The sequence below is a fragment of the Dermacentor albipictus genome, chromosome 5 (assembly GCF_038994185.2).
Source record: "Dermacentor albipictus isolate Rhodes 1998 colony chromosome 5, USDA_Dalb.pri_finalv2, whole genome shotgun sequence".
In the NCBI taxonomy this organism is placed as follows: domain Eukaryota; kingdom Metazoa; phylum Arthropoda; class Arachnida; order Ixodida; family Ixodidae; genus Dermacentor; species Dermacentor albipictus.
This window is the reverse complement of record NC_091825.1, coordinates 87,055,712-87,075,385: the sequence shown is the minus strand read 5'-3', so window position 1 is coordinate 87,075,385 and position 19,674 is coordinate 87,055,712. Positions and strand designations below refer to the sequence as shown.

Below are 19,674 nucleotides of genomic sequence, written 5' to 3'. Positions count from 1 at the left end.
TGCATTACATGGCCAGCTCAGATCCATATTTTTCTCTTAAAGGGGCCCTGAATCACTCCTCCGGCTTGGTGAAATAACATAGTTTGTGGGTAGCATACATTGCTGTGAACATCTCAGCCAAGTTTTGAGGTTGTACGGGGTGCATGGAGCTTGCAAGCAGAGCGCAAAGTCACCTTTCTCTTAAATGCTCTCCTTTCAAACAGAAGCCTGCTCCTAACTCGCTTCTGGACATTTTATTTCGTAATAAAGTGGATTCTCATACACAGCTGCTATAGGTAGTTGCGGTCGGCTATGCAGAATAGATACCGTGACTGCCACGTGGTGCCACGAAGAGGCCACTGGCTAAATGCACTGTGGCTCATTGAGGGCAACCGTGTTTGGCTCACGGAGTCATAGGCACCGAAATTGGAAGTCGTGGCATGTATGTTAACATCCAAAATGAAATTTGAGCTGCGCGCCACGGTGACAGAAGGTTTGTGGGCCTGCCCCACTCCACCGTAGCCTTCGCAGTGCACGGCATTAAAGGGAAAAAAGACATGTTTTTTGCCGCAAGACTTTTGCCACCCGTGTTGTCTTCTGTGTGTCTTTCTTTTGTGTGTGTTTTAACTTGTTACAAAAAACGTCTTTTAGCAAGCACCAACTAGGCCAACAAGCAGTTCTATTGCAGCATCAAAGAAAGAACGGACGCATAGCGGAGGCTGTACTTTACTGCCAATAACTCCGCTTCTGCTAAATCCATTGAAGTACTTTTGATGGCCAAGTATTTCAGAAATGGCTTATTTTCACATCAAATGTCTTTCTCGACTTCGGCAAAAGGTGGTTTGGGGCACCTTCAGTGTCAACTACAATCCCCATTTGCTGCTCACACTGCTCTCTTCCCTTCTCTTAATGTTGTGCCTAACATTTTGAAAGAATATGAATTTTTAAAAATAATGCAGATCCCATATGCTGTTGCAGTCATTGTAAGCGAAGCTTTTGCATTTACTCCGTCACAACAGCTTGATGACATGATTATTTCTGCCAACCAGTCAGCGCTGGATCATTTATTCACCCAACAACATCATTGCTCACACCAACCAACGAATGTGCATTACTACCTCTCCTACTCCCGCCTTCCTCCTCTTGGCGCCATATCTCTCCACTGCTATCCACAGTCTAACCCCTGCCATCCCTGACCATAACATGTGAACACGTTGAATACCACAAAAAAAGTGCTTTTCTTCAAAAATGAAAAGTACATTTAGCAGAGCGCCTTCGCTTCTCTGGCACTTGCTGCAGTGAGACAGATGAAATGAAAACCATACTTTAATATGTCAAAAATGATGTTCATCTACAGGCCTCAAATGGAAGAAGCACAACATTGGTAATTTGTTTGGGTGGGACCAAAAATTAAACGAAGGAATAAAAAAGGAAAACAAGAAAGTTCTTGAAACACATGAGGATTTTCATGCAGCAGTAACAACTTTACTGATTTAATGAGCAGATCTTTTTTTCGTAAGGTGTCAAATATATTTTGTAATTCTGAAGTGATAACCTTTCTCTGTGCGTTTTTCTCCTAGTGCACATTTTGAAGAATGCTCGTTATCAGTTTTATGATATTGTTTTCCACAAGGATACAGATTGTTTGGTGGCTGTGAAAAGTGATTAGGGTAAAGTCAGAAGCTGCAAGAACTCTTTTGCCAAATGAAAGTGTTGCGAAAACTGGGGTAGTACAGTGCTCCTTCATGTGGTAACGATATCATGAGGCTGTGATATAAGTGAAAAATGTAGACAGATATGCAAGGAATGGAACAATTTGGAGAGCATTAATAGTACTTCTGCATGATGACAAGTGTAGCCTTGGTGGTGTCAGCAAATTCATTTATTAAAGCACCAGCATGTCCAAAGACATAAAACAGTCAGACCTCGTACCATGTGTGAATTCTCTTCTCTGCTTTCTTCAGGCAGGCTAAGCAAAAGACAACTACTCCTGCTCACTTAGGAGTTCAACTTTACACCAGCAAACAACATAAAATATGTACCAAAAAAAGGGCAGCCAACACTATAGAAAGGGTCAATTTGAGCAATACTTGAACATGCATAACTCTAAAATCAGAATTGTAAAATAGTCGCAGTTCATTAGGCCAACATCGTAACATTGTAGAAATGCGAATCACTGTACGATGCAAATGCAGTCCCAGAGGATCTATGGAAGGCAATTTGCCAATCACCTTACGATACCTTACATTTTGAACACCGCCTGTGCAAGTGTCCTTATTCATTACTGTGCAATATTGTACAAGAGTCCATATTACTGTGCCTAAATAATGCAGCCAAAAAGGAACCAGGTGCCTGCTGCAATGAGTAAAACAAATGCTTATGTAGTTTAGGAACTTACCCGTTTTCACATTTGCAAAGCTTCGATTTTCCTGTGTAGCATAGGCATCACTATGGCTATTGTTTAAAACATCACTTGCAGCGCGTACAAGGACAAGAGACCAAAACAACGACAAAGACAAGCGCTGTTTTTGAGTAACACGCATATATACTGAGACAGCAAGACAAAAGCGCCCCCAACAAAGCATCAAACTGACATGAGTATGCATTCAAAATTCAAAGGAGCCATGACCGCCACCTAAGGTGAACGAGAGCGCATGTGCGACCTCAGAAAAACCAGTTCTTTATCTGTTAATGCAATTGACAGCTTACTAACTGAGTCACCTTCGGCAATCGCGGCTGCTTCAATGATAAGTCTGGTGCATTCATTAGAATGCCTGGCTAAGATAGTGGTTTCTTCAAAAAGTGGGATACAGCCGCATTGCATGTGCGCACTGAACACCTAGAAACCCTTTCCGCCCTTTGCGCGCTTGTCATTCTTTTGGTCCCTTGTCCCTGTATGCGCTGTAAGTGATGTTTGAAACAATGGAATACCAACTAGCCCGTACCCAAACCTTGCTTCACTATGGCAATTATTGATGCCAACAAACTTTCATAATATTTTGGTGAGATCTGATTTAAAGAAGTTGGGAAGTAGGAGCCAGGAGCATATTTTGTACATTTAAGATTTTTTTTTGCTGTCGGTACTTATAGCAAAATAGCAAATCATTTCTTTGATATGTGTCCCTCTAAGTGCTTCTTTGAAGTTTTACATAAGAATTCTCGAAAACTGCAGGAGCAATTTCTCTGCATTACATCCATTCAAAATGCCAACGATCAGGCCAGAATATTATATAATTAGCTATGTGTTGCGACTACTACGTCTCGAAATAAAGCATTACAACATAAAAGCACTGAAAATAAGCACATTTCTAGCAGTAGCGAAAGAGTCGAACATTTCACTTTAAAATTTGTGCTGCTAGAGGCTTCGCAGGCAGCCTCTGCAGAAGAATTAGCCTGCCGAACTGCCACTCGCCGAGACAATAGCTAAGCGCGAGTTGGAGGAACTTATTGCTGGCCGCTTATTTCCCACTGCTACACACAAACCCTTCGCAACACTCCCAACACACCGACCATGCCAACCGCTGCCGTGTACCCTTCTAGATGAGTGAGCTTCTAGATGTATACGCAATTTTATGCAGACGCAGCGCAAGGTTGGAGCAAATCACAGGCGTCACCCCCGTCCGGAGGAGGGAAAGGGTGTGATCACGTGTTAGCTCGTTTCGCGCCCGCTGTTTTCCGCCAGTTTAGGCCCGGCAGTTAGATGGGGAGGTTGCGTTTGGTGTGTTCTGCCGAAGAGCAGAGGAGCGTTGAAGGAACGGCAGCAGGAGCGGGCCGCCCGTCGTGCGTTCGGCCGAAGAACAGGCGGCGTTTGATGAACGCCGTCGGGAACTCGCTCGAGAAAGGGCTCGTCGTCGACGGGCCGACCTCGCCGTGATGGAGCGCGAAGCCGAGGCGTTACGACAACGAAGAGCAGCGGATCCCGAGCTTCGCTTGCACCCCTCTTCACAGTAGTGGAAGGGCGGCCATCTTTTTTTTCTTCCTTCGTCTTAGGCGTGGTGTAGTGGGGCTGCGGGTTATACACGAGAAAACATGGTATGTTTTCTTCATCAACAAGCGACGGCACATTCCGGAAGAACCATCGTCCTCCTTTTTTCTCCATGATATTTTTTTTAAGCCGGATTGCTTGTTCTGGTTCGGTCTTGGTTCTGCGCGCATCTTCGTCACTTTTACGGCATGCGACATCACGGTAGCTAGCGACACATGAAACCTACGCCTTTGCCTCGGGTTTTTCCGAAAAATGGTTCATGGGAGCAAGAAATATCGTCCAAAATAACCGTATCGCGGTTATGGATTTCGAGTTAGCGGCAGTTTCAGACCGCAGCCCTTAGGCGCCCGTTCCTGCGTTGAATGTCGGCGTGCCTCGGCGTTGTTATACACGGTAAGCGATCAAACGAGCACAGCTAAAGATGAAAGGGAATGCGGAGCGCAGCTGGAGACGAAAGAAGAGCGCACAAGGAGGAAAGAGGAGAAGGAGGCTATAGGGAAAGCATGAGGCAGAAAGCGGAGGGGAGACGGCATCTTGTTCCCTTGTTCTCAGTGCATAGTATTTGATAAACGCCCGGAATTGTCCTTCTAGGCCAAGAAAAACGCGCAGGGAGTGCACGTCATAAGGCTTTACCAGCTTGGAGATTCTCTCTACCGATTCTTGCTTAGTGCTTTTAGTCTGTCCATCAAACACCCTGCCAAGAAATACTACGGTATCTTGAAAGAACGCACTTTTCTTGAAGTTGACTTTGAGTTGGGCAAAACTGAGAGCGGGAAGAACTTTTGAAAGAAGACTATGGTGTTCTTCCTTTGTCTTTGAGTATATGATGACGTCGTCGATGCACACATTGCAAAATATGCCCAGGTAACGTTTCAGAATGTCCGTCATAATCTTCTGAAACCACGCAGGGGAATTTCTCTAACCGAATGGTAGGTGGTTGTACTCAAACAAGTCAAATGGGGTTACAAACGCGGTGTACCTCTTCGTTTCTTCACTTACTGGAATCTGCCAAAAGCCCTTGCAGAGGTCTATTCGTGAAAAACAATGGCAACCCCCAGTTTCGTCAATGATGTCGGCGATTCTCGGCATTGGATAGGTATCAATTCAGTTTGACGATTGAGAGCCCGGTAGTCCGTGCAGAGGTGGAATGTCCCGTCTTCTTTTGGTACAGTAGTTATAGGAGAAGTAAATGGGGATACAGAAGGCCGGATGATACCTGCGTCCAACATTTCTTGCAACTCCTTTTTCAGCCACACATTTTTATCTCTGGACATATTATAGGGGGTTCTACGAACCACTGTTTTATCTGCGAGCTCGAAAGAAACGACATGTGATTTCATTGCTGGAGGGTAGCTACCCATGCATGTGAGCTCTGGGCACTTAGTCTTGGTGGTCTTGATGTCTTCCTAGTGAAATATTAGCCTTGATACACTAGGTTCTTCATCAGGATCTTCTGTTCTTATCGTGTCTTCGGCCATTACTTTGTCATCCCAGTAGAAGTTTATCTTAAGTTTTTTCATGTCTGGATGGGACAAAAGAAAATCGCAGGTGACATTGGGAATTGCCAATACGTCACTGGTAATAGCGTGTCCTTGAAATTCAATAGCCAGGGTTACCCATTCACTATGCATGGTCACTGACCCATCGTAGGCTTGGACACGCTTTGTTCTACCAGCGTACAGGCGACCGGCATCCACTCGAGTCTTCTTCATAATTGATACCGAAGCTCCACTGTCAAGGAGAGCCTTCACTTCAATGCCATCTACCTTAATGAAGGCGTACAATAAGCTTGACGTCACGAAATACACTGTCTCACTGAAGCTCTTTTTCTGGGGCTTGTGATCCACGGCAGACAGATTATGTGGAAGTAGGTTGCCATGAACTGCGGTAATTGGTTCTTCACCATCCTCACTGTCGTGATTGACGTTTCCCAGGGATTTGTTTATGAAGCTATCTTCACATTCAGATGACAGCAACGACTCTAGATGCTCACTGAGCTTACGAGAATCAAGTTGCTCTGTTCTACCACCTGGCCGTCTTCTCAATGCAATTATGGCACTGAGGTCTGTAGAAAGTTCAGAAGGTCATCAAATGTTCTTGGACCTTTGAGCTGGACATGACTACGGATCTTGATACACAACCCTTGCGTTATCAAAGCCACAACAGCAGAAGAGGACAGCTTTGGTTCTGCAGAATACAATAGGCGACGCTTCTCAAGACAGTACTAAAGCAGAGAGCCACCTGTATAACTGAACCGTAGTGCCGCATCCAATCTTTCTACTGTGTTGCCTTCGAAAGCCTCTAAAATGTTGCTTTTCCACAGTTCCCAACATGTTGTTCCATGATCCATGAGTTGCACATCATACCATTTCCTGGCTATACTGCCTAAATAGCGGCGCATATTCAAAATCTGTATGTCGTCAGAGTGCAACATATTTTTGTCATAGGCATACCCGAAAAACCACAGCCAGTAGTGCGTACTTTGTGAGTTTCCTTCAAAAACATCCGGTTCAACAATGCCTCGTGCTGATTGCTCTCGATTAAGCGCTAGACGAAAGTTCTCATTATTTCGATCTGTTGCACGATGTGCATTTGCAGTTCCATAACAGTCAAGTCTAGGTTCACGTTCCCGGCAGGTGTTTCCTGTTTGAGGGTGCCACGTCGTATGGGTTCCAGAATGAGTTCGCTCAGTATCTGCAGTTGTAGGTTCACTGTCATCGATCCTGTTTGCACGAGGGCTTGGCGGCTGATTGCAGCTTGTTGCAGCACCACGCTGATCAGCGCGGTAGAACTAACTTCGAGAGAAACGTCCGTCGCTGGCTCACCGTGCAGTTGGTATCGGGTGAACACAACATACTCCGATGGCGCCTGGTCGACAAAAAACGTCTCCCGCATGGCTGGTCTTCGAAAACTGTCGACTGCGCCAAAATGTAGCGTTCCGAACTAGAATGGCAGCAGAAATGACACAATCTCAGTGAGACGGGTGTCGTCCGCCATTTTATTCCAACTTCTTCGTTCTCACTTCTCCCCTAGCCCATTTCTTCATCTTCTTTCATGCGTCCAGCGCAGACCGCTTTATTTATTTATTTATTTATTTATTTATTTATTTATTTATTTATTTATTACAATACCGTCAGGGCCAACAGAGGCGTTACTCAGGAAGTGGGTGGAAAAACAAAAAGATATACATAAAAAATACAAGCAAAAAGCAAAAATCATGATGCAGATGCTTTTCAATTACATGTTTGGAATGTCGATAATACAAGACGAACCTCGCTCTTTAATACGAAAGGCCTCTAACAATTCACGTGCCGTGGTATCTCTGCTGTCCGCGCCGGTATGTCAGTGTGATCTCACGGATTTGAAAGTATTTTACCAAAGATCGGTGAGGTCCCCAACCTTAACGAGGCGGCACACGAGGCTGCGCGCGCGCTTACAGACCGCGCGGCTTCACCCGACCACTCGGAGAATAAGGAAGCCCCCACTACATGTAATTAAATCACTAAACACTGCTACCTACAACGCAGAGAGTATAGCACGCCACACCGCACGCTCACTCGAGCTCAAGCGGTTACACTCAGAATGCTACAAACAGACACATACCCCACGCAAAACAGACTACACCATTACATGCCTGAGCTCTACGACAAGTCTTATTGCACCAATTGCAATACGTCCCTTAACGTCTATCATTTACTCTGGCCGTGCTCGCAAGCTCACATAAACTGCGAACAGGACAAGCGCAAGTTTGAAGAAGCAATCCGGAGCGAACTCGCTCCCCAACTCTGGGCCGTCCAGCAGGTCCACGACGCCGCCAGGAAACTCAACCTCCCGGTTCGGTCTGGGAGAAACCCACTCCATGAGAGCCCATAGCTCTCGTGGCCTGCAGGATCTTGAATAAAGTTGATTTCCTTCCTTCCGATTATTTTTCGCATTTTAGCTGCGTTTGCTGAGTAAAAGCTTCCGAAACTTGCCATGTGCAATCTTTGAATCTTTCAAAACACACTACAGTTCATTTTTGCCGATTAGAAATTACGTATTAGGCCATCGTGAACGGCGTCTGAATCATGCCGTCATGGCGTGCTGGAGCAAGAACTTCAAGGCGTCGCCACCAGTGTTTAGTTCTTGCGTGTCTTATGGCTTATGAAACGTCTTCTCGCGGAAAGAGTCGTTTTTTTTTCTGCTACTGTAAAATTTGTTATAGATTGTGAAAACGTAATTAGCTAACACAGCTCAAATTATTTGTTATTTAGTGTTCTTTAGAAGGGATGTGAACGCTGACAAACGAGAACATCGCTACCAGAAGTCGGTGACAGGGGCCGAAATATGATGCCTACAGGTATGCCGGGCCCGAGCTCAAAGACATGAATCTAACAAGGGCGCGTCTTTGCCCGCGGTTTCTGCCGACCTGGGAGTTGTTTCGTAGTTGTCTTTTTTTTTAAGACACTTACCTGCCATTCCAGGCGTGATCAGCAGTGCCACCCGTCGACAGCCAGTTGTAAGCACATTATTCTTTCCTGAACCTGCCCACATCATTGCCGTTCATACCGCAAGGCACAATAAAAATATCGCTGATAATATCGCTTATGCTCCCAGCTTAGTGCTCGAGCGGAATCGCAGCGTTGGTCCCAACTTGTACGCGCTTAACTGTTTTTTTACACATGTAAAATTTAATGTCCTACCTTTCGCATTGAGACACTGCTTCAGCTGCATTCAAAAAAATATTGGAGCAGAACTTACCTACGACGAATATCCAAGTATGCAAGTAGCACTCTTTTGACATGAAAAAGAATTTATTGTAACCTGAATGAGTGTTGCCACCACCACCACCACCACCATCATCATCATCATCAGCAGCAGCAGCAGCAGCAGCAGCAGCAGCAGCAGCAGCAACCGTTTTTATGTCCACAGCAAGTAGGACGAAGGCATCTCCCAGCGATCTCCAATTACCTCTCTATGCGCTAGCTGATTCCAACTTGCGCCTGCAAATTTCCTTATTCTCGACTGCGCTTCCCTTCCCTTGGCATTCAGTCTGTAACTCTAATGATCCACCGGTTATGTGCCATACGCATTATATGGCCTCCCCAGCTCCATTTTTTTTTCTCGTAATGTTAACCAGGTTATCGCATCTCCCCGTTTGCTTTCTGATCCACACCACTTTAGTCCTGTCTCCTAATGCTACGCCTAATATTCTTCGTTTCCTGGCTCTTTGCGCGGTTTTCAATTTGTTCTCGACCTTCTTTGTAAACCTTCAAGTTTCTTCCAAGTAATTGACCTGGATAAACGTACACCTGCATGTACTCTAGAAGCTGATGGGCGATCATAAGCTCTTGTCCCGTTTCTAAACTATTGAGCATTGCCTTTGTATTCTGCATATTAATCTTCAGCCCTAATAGACTTTCTCGGTTAAGGTCTTCAATCAATTTTTGTACTTTGTTCCTAGTGTTGCTTGGATCCTTTATCGCCTTCCCAGTCAATAGCTTGAATACTTGCAAGTGCGCAGTAAATAGCATTGCAGTGATTCTTTCTTCGCCTGACCCATTTCTTGATAAGTAATCTACTTCTATTGCGACCCGCGGTGCTGCTCTAAGTGCGGCGCTTCTCAGGAACTCATTAAGGTTCTTTGTCCGTCTCTCTGTCTCTCTGTCTTGTGGAGAAACAAGGTAGCTGTGGAAGCTTCGTAGATGTTTCGAAATATATTCACGTGTGCCTCGTGTGCTTGTTGATTACAAATTGCCTCAAAGACTGCTCGTATCTCTGCTGAATCAAATAACTATGTTCAGAATCTATGAATGCCGAATGGAGAGGTTAGCTGTACTCCACAGCTTTCTTAATTACCTGATTGATGGCGCGGACGTGATCCTTTGTAGAAAGTTGCTTAGGGGAGATCTACAGAGGATGAGGTTTATTGAGACTATGCACAAGGAGGCTAAAAGTGGGGCACCAAAAACAAAGATGGCGGATGAATTGGATGGGATTTGTTTCTATGATGGCGCATACCCACTTCGTGGGATTGTCCAAAGTTCAGATGGTGTTACGAAGTTAATACCAAAATTGGTGAAATTGTCAGAAGGAAATGAATAAATATAACGTATGAAAAATTTAAGAGAACCTCCCTGAAACAACTGCGAATTCCTCCACTGCTGAGGAAACATCACTGTGGTAGTTTCGAAGAGAGGAAGCTCCTAGTGAAAGAATATTCCGAATTGAAATGTTTAAGCCACACACATGTTGACAAACATTGTTTTTCCTTATGGAACAATAATGGCGGCGGAGTAAAAGAAATATCCATAGTCTCCTCGTCTCCCCGGACTGGGCACACAGGGGAGCATGCCAGACCAGCCCTATGACGACAAAAGTTCGATAATGGTATTCGACAAGGTAATCGGGTAAAAATTACGCGTTTTTTTGATGTGAATGGAATTTTTTGGGAAGGGAATAGGAGGTGCCGGTATTCTGAAGAATTAGCTATAGCTAGGTTCAAAAGGTCTTGAACAATTCCATCAAGCAGTAGTTGGGTAAGCTGATGTACGAATTATAGTACAAGGTCATTTAGAACCGCTCTCACGAGACGGACAGTAGACCTTACTTCGTCTTGCTTTTGTCCGCCCTAAGCTTCAGCATCTATATCCGCAGGACAATTGACAACATTCCTTCCTTAAGCCAGCTTGGATGGGCTATATGTCCACTGTATGCACGTTATGAGTAATCTGTTATCATGAATGTGTAATTGGCGAAGTCTTATCTCCCTTTCAGCAAACGTATATCGCTTACATTCGGAGGCCAGGCTGTTAGCGCTCGAGGTCGGCTAACGCATGCCGCGACATCGTATATATCAGAAATGACAAGTTCTCGATACAAGATGTGCAAGGCATAGTGCAAAGTAGAAAGCGTAAAGTTTTGTAGGTAGAAGTCTCGCAGGTCTCAGTCTAAGTCGTTCGCGAAATAAAAGTCTGGGCTGGTAGCATTTGGTCCACACCAGCCATAGCTTTCAGGCTAGCCCACAAGAAAAAGACCCGTTTGTTTGAAATATGGACGGCTCATCTTTTTATTGAGAATAAAAGTGAAGAATGTGCATAATTTGCGCGGATCGTCGAGATAAATATGAAACGAGATGACACGAGATGACAAATGAAGCGAGATGACAAATTCAGAGCACTGCGTAAGCCTGGTGAAAGGTGCCCAAGGCTGTTTCACGTAATTTGAACCAATTGTTTTAAGACGAAGTGGTTAACCGCACCTGGGTGAAACCAATGACATGGTTTGCCGCCAAGTGGCGCTCCTCAATATAATGTTGTATATTACGCCTAATTAGTGAATTAAGCGAGATGAATTATTCAAAATTTTGTAATATTCACTTTAAGGTCAAGTGCGTTTCGTTACGTTGTAGGAGGCTCAAAAATGACCGATCCAATCTTATTGTGCCAACATACCTGGAGCGTGATTTGTTCCAGCATTTAAAGAAACCCACGTGACTGCGCTCCTGCGCTATCATATTGCAGCCCTCTCAACCGTGCTTCGAGCGAAAGACCCGTGCGTGCTCTACAATGTATCAAAACTCACTTGGCCCTAAAGTGAGTAATAAACATTTTGCATAATTGATCTTCGTTAATTAACCAATTAAGCGGAATATAAAAAATACTCTTTGGAGTGCCGCATAATGGCAAACCACGTGTCATTGGTTTCATTCAGGGGCAGTTACCCACTTTTTTAATACTTTGTTCAAGTTAGGTGAAACACCTTGTATAGTGTAGATAAAACGAGAAGCGTGCACATGGAGATTGAAGCACGGAAAGGTAGTTTGATGGCGAGCCAGTTCGGGTGCCGCCATGTGCACATTGTCAAGGATGGAAAAACTCCGGATGGCATGGATGTTATTGTCGAGCCTCGATCAAGGTCGCTGTCGCACAGTCGACACCCTGTATCCGTGCGACCGCTTGCGGCCGAGCCAACGCAGCAGCAACGGCGTCCTCTGGCGGCCGGGGAGGGCGGCACTGGTTCGTCCATTGCCTTGTGCTGTGGGACTGGATTGCTGCGAGGGTGAAGTGAGCACGTGTTGAGCTTGTGGGCACAACGCTTCAAAACAGCACAGCACTGTGTTATGAGGGACGCCGAATAATTTTGACCACCTCGGGATCTTTAGCGTGCGCCTAAACGTAAGTACACGAGCGTTCTCGCATACCACCTCCGTCGGAATGCGACCAGCGCGATCGGGAGTCGGACCCGCGACTTCGCGCTCGGCAGCGCGATGCCATAGCCACTCAGGCATCGCGATCGGTGCTAAACAGGTATGTGTCCGAGTCCACGCTGACATAACGCAGATGGTACCAGAAGCCCTAAACTCGGCAGCACAATGATAAGCTATGGTATATCTTAATAAAGAATGCTGTTTTTTGTCAGTATTGCATTTTATAAATTACAGCTCATACTCTGGTTTCGCTGCCGTTGCATTGTAAAAATGTTGCAAGCCTTGGTCAAACCTTGCCTTTTCGATCGTACCCCGCAGCATCACTCTACGTGCTGAAGTGACTTGCTTTGCACATGACGTCGTGCACGGCTTAGCGCAGAAGAGCGCTAATAGCATCCGTACTGCTTCTCAGCCTAAATAAGTAAGAAAAAAATCATGAATGGTTTTTATAATGCTCCCGATTTTCAAGCTTAGCAGCAGCGATATTGCGAGTCGTAGTATCATCGGCGCCCAATAATATATTATTGGGTTTTACGCCTTAAATTGTGAAGGGACGCCGTAATTGGCCGCTCCTTACTATTTTGAATGCCCAAGGTTTTTTTTTCTTATCGTACGCCCAAAACACAGCACATGATTTCTTTTGCCATGTGCCCGTATCAGTATGCAGTGCCATCGAAGACGGGAATCGAACCTTCCACCTCGTCTTCAGGAGCGGGACGCCATAGCAACTGAGTAACCGCAGCGAGTTGCACTGAGACCCACGAGCAGTAGGTGTGCTCGTGGACGTTTGGTGCCTCAGCGAAGTGCCAGATTTTTAAATGTTTGTGATCTCCCTTTGCGCTGACCATAACATCCTCGTCTGTAAGTGAACGCAAGGGCACCATTACATTGTCTTCCTGGCCCACTCTTGAGAACGATATCGAAATTGTTCATTTGTACTGTGGAGCTTACACTGTATATTTTTCGTATATGCTGGGAGTTGTGAACTTGCCCTGTAGATTTTTCTTTTAATTTTGTAACTCATTTACTTTTTGGTGCTGTTTCTTGAAAAAAACTTGAAGAAACATGATATATATATATATATAGATGACCGTAACACAGTGGGTGAGCGCTTTCGCTTAAAATGTCGCCTGTGTTTCCAAATCGGTATCCTAAGGGAATAATCTTTCCAATTTACATGTATTTCAGCAAAGAATTTAGAGGCGGGCTTGAGCTTGCTCATGGAGGCGGCTAATCTCCCGTCTACATAACGAAGGCCGGTGAGTTTAGCTTCGCCCGTGCGTGCTTGAATAGCTTGTTCTCTGCTCCTTTTATTCTATTCCGTAATAAAAATTGCACGGTAGTTATTAGAAGTAGCGGCCAACATGATAATTACGAAGCTGTAGCACACGTTTAAGATAATGTAAATCAAAAGCTTCCGGCCAGCTTGGCAATGTAGGGAAACATTAGAAGGCGATCCACCGGTTTACGATCTTTAATGTTCCATTAGCCTGATTGATACATTGCCAAGATTGTAACTGCACGTCAGAGTTAGATGAATGCGCGATATCGTACAGGCATAAGAATGAAGATACGCGCCTTATGGTAGAGGCATGGCATATCTATAATGGTGGAAGTGCGTGCGTGAGCCAGCCTTCGATTACTTTACATCAAGAAAAGATTAAGCGCCTTAACAGTTATCTCTCACGTAGACCGGCACGTGTACCGGACTGACACGTGGTGTTACCATTCCTGAGCTTGCGCAGATGAGTTTTGTGCCTTTTCTTTTTTCGCTTCAGTGCTCCCTTCAATTGATAGTCGGCGTTCGTGTTGTCCACTTCTCTACTCTTGTGTCCTGTCTGCACGCCTCACTTCATTTTTGCATAATGAATCCTTACCAACCAGCTCAGCTGTCTGTCGTTCTAAAAAATACAGACCCTTATTCTCTCCAAAGCAGTGTCATTAAAGACGACATATTCTATCAGAACTTTTGATATAACCATCCCCCTTTTCGTATACTGTTAAAGTTTAACTTGCCAGAAGTGTAGCGTTGTGCGTCACGGCTTACCCTGGGCGTCGTATTGAAGTTGAGCCACGAAGGCCAAATGCCTCGTGTAAAGAAACGATCCTCCTGCGGCTCCTTAGTGGTCCTTTCGCGCACTAAACGGCTCAGCAGGGCGGCAACCTTGCTGCGCGAGCGGCGAACCGGCGCCCTCGGCTTGGGAGAGATCGGGCTCAGGTCACATCTGCTCGATGAACAGCAACGAATGGGTAAGCATTAACCAAAGGCAATCGTCTTGAGCAGCATGGACACTGGACCCAGTGGGCTCAGATACCGACTCGAGAGCAACACTGCATGCAGTTGAAGGTGTAAATAACCTCTTTAAATCTTACATATGTATCTTCCTTTATGTTCACAAATAAATACAATCAATATTATACATGGAATTAGATATTAGAATCCAAACTTTGCGGATTCTCCGTATGTTATACGGAAGTACAACTCTCCGTCTGTCAGTATTACTTGCCGCTTTGATATTATTTGGGGGGCATTGGACCAAAATGGCCTGTTTGCACGCACGCACGCACGCACGCAAACACGCACAGGCGAACACAAGCATACATTCCCACGCACGCACCCAAGCAAGCCCACACGTAAATGCAAGGACGTGTAGGAATCGTAAGGACTTCTAAGTTAGCGGTATTGTCAAATTTTATCACAAGCTTCGCCACTGAAAGACTGAACGATGCTCAATACGGCGTCCCTAACTTAAACCAGTTAGAGAAGTGCATGCGGGACCATACTTGGAAAGCCTGAACGTCTTGGGCGTCTTGCACGTCCGCTTGGAGGACTTGGTCTTGACGCTGTTGGCCTTGCCCGCACTGTTTATCTCTGCACAGGGCAAAGCTGTGGTCTCTAATGAGTCCTGGCTGAAGGAGGCATGACATGACTGGTTCCAAGACGACGTGTCCCATGTGAGCTGTGCCGTATGAAAGTGCGTGGCACCGGTGAAATCTAAACAGGAGTCGAAGAGCTGCCTTGAGGAGCGGTCCTGGTAGTGGGACAGCGACACCCAGTCTGGCTGCTCGGCCTGCGAACGTACGTTGTACGCAAAATGAAGTTGCAGCACCTCCGTATACATATTACCGCTATCATTTCACTTCATTAGTTTAGCCCCAAGGGCACAGAACCTGGGCATTACATAGGCGAGAGATAAATGCAGAAGAGTTTTACCAGAACTACTGTCCACACCAAGAAGATAGCGAGAAGCTTGGGAGCAAATATACAGCACAGAAATTGAGAATTATTGAATACAGTACATCTAGCAGTAGCACAATATTAAAATCGTGCAGTACAATAATATACAATGACACAATAAAAATACTTGAACACAATGAATACAAGGCAGTAATACAAAGAAGCACAAAAACAGGAACGGGATAACAAAACAAAGAATAAAAACCAAAGAATAAAACGATGCCGGGGCGTATCTGTGAACCATGAGAATGTTGGGGACATGTGACGAATTTGAACTAAAGCTTGAATTACTTGCTAAAATGTATGTTGTGTTTTGCTGGTGCGTTCGCCTAAAGGTTTCGGTAGCAACGTAGCCATCTAAAGCTAGGTTTCAAGTTTTTCAAGACTAGAAAAAGAATGCAAGAAATGTTCTCTAGAACCTGCATAGTGTTTAGACTGCCTTGCCAGATGTCACTATCAGCGTAACTGTAGCAGGCTACGTCAACATATTCCTGCGCACCGACAGCACGTACATGATCGTACGTAAAGTTTTTGCCAATTGGAGTGAAATTCGGAACCAGACCTCGATGCTGAAGGCCGCACTTATCAAATATTCCTGAAGTGATAATTGCGTCTGCCCATCTGTGTCGTTGTGAGAAAAAAAAATACCCTTTCTTTCCAAATAGAGGCCTGCGAGAGATGGATTGCTGGGTTGTTCCGTTTGTGCGTCTCTTCCTTTCCTTTTTTTTTTGTTCGAGGTGGCAGTTGTGACGGAACTGGGGTGTTACGGGGCCCTGATGCGGGCGCGCAGAGGGAAGCTGACGGCGGGCGACGGTGGCGTCTGTGGTCGCTTCCGGCTGGGGCTGCAACGATTCAGGAATTCCAACTGCTGAATCTCCTCTAGAACAACGCCAGCAATTGAGGCTCTTCCAGGCTGCATCGAAGAAAACACCCTGCGCAGTCTTTCGCTTACAACGGTTCTGATGGTCTTTCAGAGTACGTCGGAGCCTTGTACTTGGATTTCGCTTTTTGGCGAGAGACTTTGGCGGTTATATTACCGAGGGCGCATTTCCAACGTCTCCTCGATGCCCGTGGCTTCCGTTAAAAATTACGAGATGGCCTTGAGTAGGTAGTGAATCAATCGGGCGAAGAGCTCGTGCTGTACACCGCGCATAAGGAAGCGAACATTCTTGCCTTCAAACTTGTTCGGGTCGGCGTGGTATAAGAAGCGGATCATCTCTTCAGTGTAATGTTTTCGGCAATGTTTCGATTCGGGAGCTTCACTCCAGCTTCTAGCAGAGCTCCGGAACTTTCATTGCGCACGATGCTTTAAAGGTGTGCAGAAAGCTGTTCCTAAACAGGTCCCACCCCGATAAGGTCAAGCGCCAATTCTCGAACCAGGCCCTCGCGGCGTCTCCCAAAGCGAAGTATAAACGGCATAATTTGTCCTGAGAATTCCAGGTGTTGAACTTCGCGACCCTTCCATACGTCTCCAGCCATTTTTCCGGGTCTTCAGCCAATGGTCAGTGAAAGGTCGATGGCTCCCTGGGTTGTTACACCATGATGGGGGCGAGGCTGCTGTCATTTCAGCTGTTGAAAGGGTTTGATCCTCCTGGAAGGTTAAGATAGAAGTAATCTATGCTCCGGGGTTAATTTTTGCAGCCTCTGCGACTAGCACGACGGTCCGTGACGACGTTGATGATGTCCTCACGGCTTTAGCTTGCAGGGGGTTTCCGGCGCACTACGAAGCACTTCTACCAAATGTCACATTTTAGTGATGGTGAAGAGCACAGTAGCCAAAACTGAATCCCGAAACTAACTTAATTTGGTGAACCTGTGCCCTGAAAGACAGGTTACATCCAAAGCACAACGATAGAGGTGAGAACCGTCGGCGATTCTACAAAATCTGATCAGCGGGTGAAGCACGTCGGCCTTTGTACATGACTCGACGAAAGTTCCAGTGTAATCGCTGATTCCCGCATGCCTTCCATAAAGTACTGCGCAATTCGCGTCATGCCTACAGTCAGATTACACAAGGTTCGGTGACGACGGAGAATGTATAGAGCCAGTGATAACATTCTGGAAACTTCCGATCCACAAAGGCGCGTCTTGCACTGAGCGATAACATTGGAACATAGACTTGTGAAAGATCATTCACCGAAAATAGAAACAATTTAAACGCGTGTCAATATAATCGCGAAAATGAAACGTTTTCAGGATCGGCGATAGCTTTTGATCACGCGGGCATGCAAACCGAAGTGGGCGCCGTAGAAAAGAGGTGTTGCTTGTGACGTGCTACTTGAGGCCTGAAGAACAGTGCGCGCACAATTTCGAGTCTGCACTATCGAATTTCTGTACAAAATTGATGCTGTTCCCCAGTAACCATTATTACATCATTCAAACCACCATATTCTAGTTTTAGTTCAAAGTATTTGTTTCCCCGGAGTTGAACCGGGACTGAACAGTTTTTAATAAATTGGGACAAAAGAAAGCTCCGGTTCGGGAAATCAGCTTAATATTACCAATGTGGTGCATTTAATACTCATGGATCTGAATTCAATCCGCGCTTATTCTCCCAGGATATATCCTGGGAAGGAGCACGGTCTACAAGTTCAATTAACTGAACCAGGCCCATCCGCCGCGGTAGCTTAGTGGCTATGGCATTGCGCTCCTGGGCTCGAGGATGTGGATCCGGCCACGGTGGTCGCGTTTGAATGGGAGAGGAACGCAAAAACTCTCGTCTACTTAAATTTAGGCTCACGTTGAAGAACCAAAGGTGGTCAGAATTGCGGCACTCCGATTGAGGCACACCCCGACTACGACGTGCCTCAATCAAATTGTGCTTTGGCACGTAAAATCCCAGAAGGCAATTTGTGACTATGTGCGTAGACCCCCTATACAAAGCAGTTGCGTACAATAAGACGTGGACGCACGCATTTAAAGTGCACTGCGCTTTTAAATCATTAAGTAAATAGCAAATTGTGCATTAATTATGCCACTAAATAATGTGCATAGCCGTCTCACAGGACACGGGGCACACAAATAGAAAAGCAATAATCCTTTCTCGAGATGAGTGTAAGCTAGGGTGGTTGCTTGGGCTAGTTGGTAATTCATGATAAAAAATGACGTACAGCGCGAAGGACAAGGACTGCGAGAGGCGACACACACTGCGCTGTGTAGGTCGTCTGTTGCAGTTCTTGTCCTTCGCGCTGCGCGTCATTTTTTATCATGAGCGTAAGCCTTTCTGCGCAGCGCTCACCTTCATTCGCTGCACGTAGAGCCATAGCTCCTCCTTGTGGCCGTCGTCCAGCTCGACGCCCCTCTCGGCAGCCAGTTTTCCCACGCGCTCGAAGGAAAATTCGAGGAGCTCTTCCATCTGGACACCTTCATCTGGAACAGGGCACAATGCGCGCGCTTTGACACCGCAGTTTCTAACAAACGCGCACCCATTGGCGTAAATAACCGTCGAAAAGCTTGAAGGTCAGCGTGATTGTCGCTCTTTGAACCCTATACGCTAACTCGCGCTTATACAATGCAATTTCGCCTAACGGCCTACCGTGACACTAGCAATTCATCAAATTTTTTAAAATATCACAAGCAGACTACCAGGCGAAGCATTCAATAAAACCCGGCGTAGTGTTTTTGCTAACAAGAGCTTGTCAGACGCACGGAAGGAAAGATAGCAGAGAGGGCCGACAAGCTTACGTATTCTCTGAAATACGTAAGCTCGTCGGCCATCTCTGCTATCTTTGCTTCCGTATGTGCACTCGGTGCGTCCTTCCGTGCACTCGGTGCGTCGCATGCTTGACACCGCGAAGACAGGATAAATCAAGCAAAAATTAAGAATGATGCCGTACCCCACAGAATCTGCAGTATCTTCTCGTCTAAGCTGAAGCATGGAAGCGAAGCAACGCTGACGTCGGCCATTGCTCGAAGGAAGGGGAGTGCTTAACGCCGAGATGCTTTTTGCCGCGGCCACGAGATGAAGTGATAGCTGGCCGTCTTCGGATTACTCTGGATTCTTATGTCCCGGTGCTGATTCATGGCATTTAGGCGCTTCGATCGTGTATCTTTGTGGCGGAAACGGTTGCGCCGCGTTCCAAAATGTGGTCATGTTATTTTTTTACGACATTAGCCCTTCCATGCCTAATATCCCATATATGTTGGAGTTGTTAGATATGTTTTCCTCATAGTCTGGTAAGCCAGAAACATTTGCTAAAGTAATATTAACAAAAAGTAAAAAAAAAACGATCGGGTTGCTGTTCTTTAAAAGCGATAATGGCAAGCAAATCTCGCACGAGAGAA

At 45.8% G+C, this 19,674-nt stretch overlaps 1 protein-coding gene across 1 annotated transcript; it reads right to left on the bottom strand.

The window, feature by feature from the left end:
• Positions 1-10,983: 10,983 nt before the first annotated feature.
• LOC135906843 (uncharacterized) lies at positions 10,984-19,399 on the bottom strand. The gene is made up of 5 exons (XM_065438439.2): positions 19,227-19,399; positions 18,629-18,759; positions 14,937-15,223; positions 14,200-14,377; positions 10,984-11,996 (listed from the first exon to the last, which is right to left on the bottom strand). Exons 1-5 carry the CDS (start codon positions 19,294-19,296, stop codon positions 11,856-11,858), a joined length of 807 nt encoding a protein of 268 aa, XP_065294511.2. The 5' UTR covers positions 19,297-19,399; the 3' UTR covers positions 10,984-11,855.
• Between the last annotated feature and the right edge of the window lie 275 nt (positions 19,400-19,674).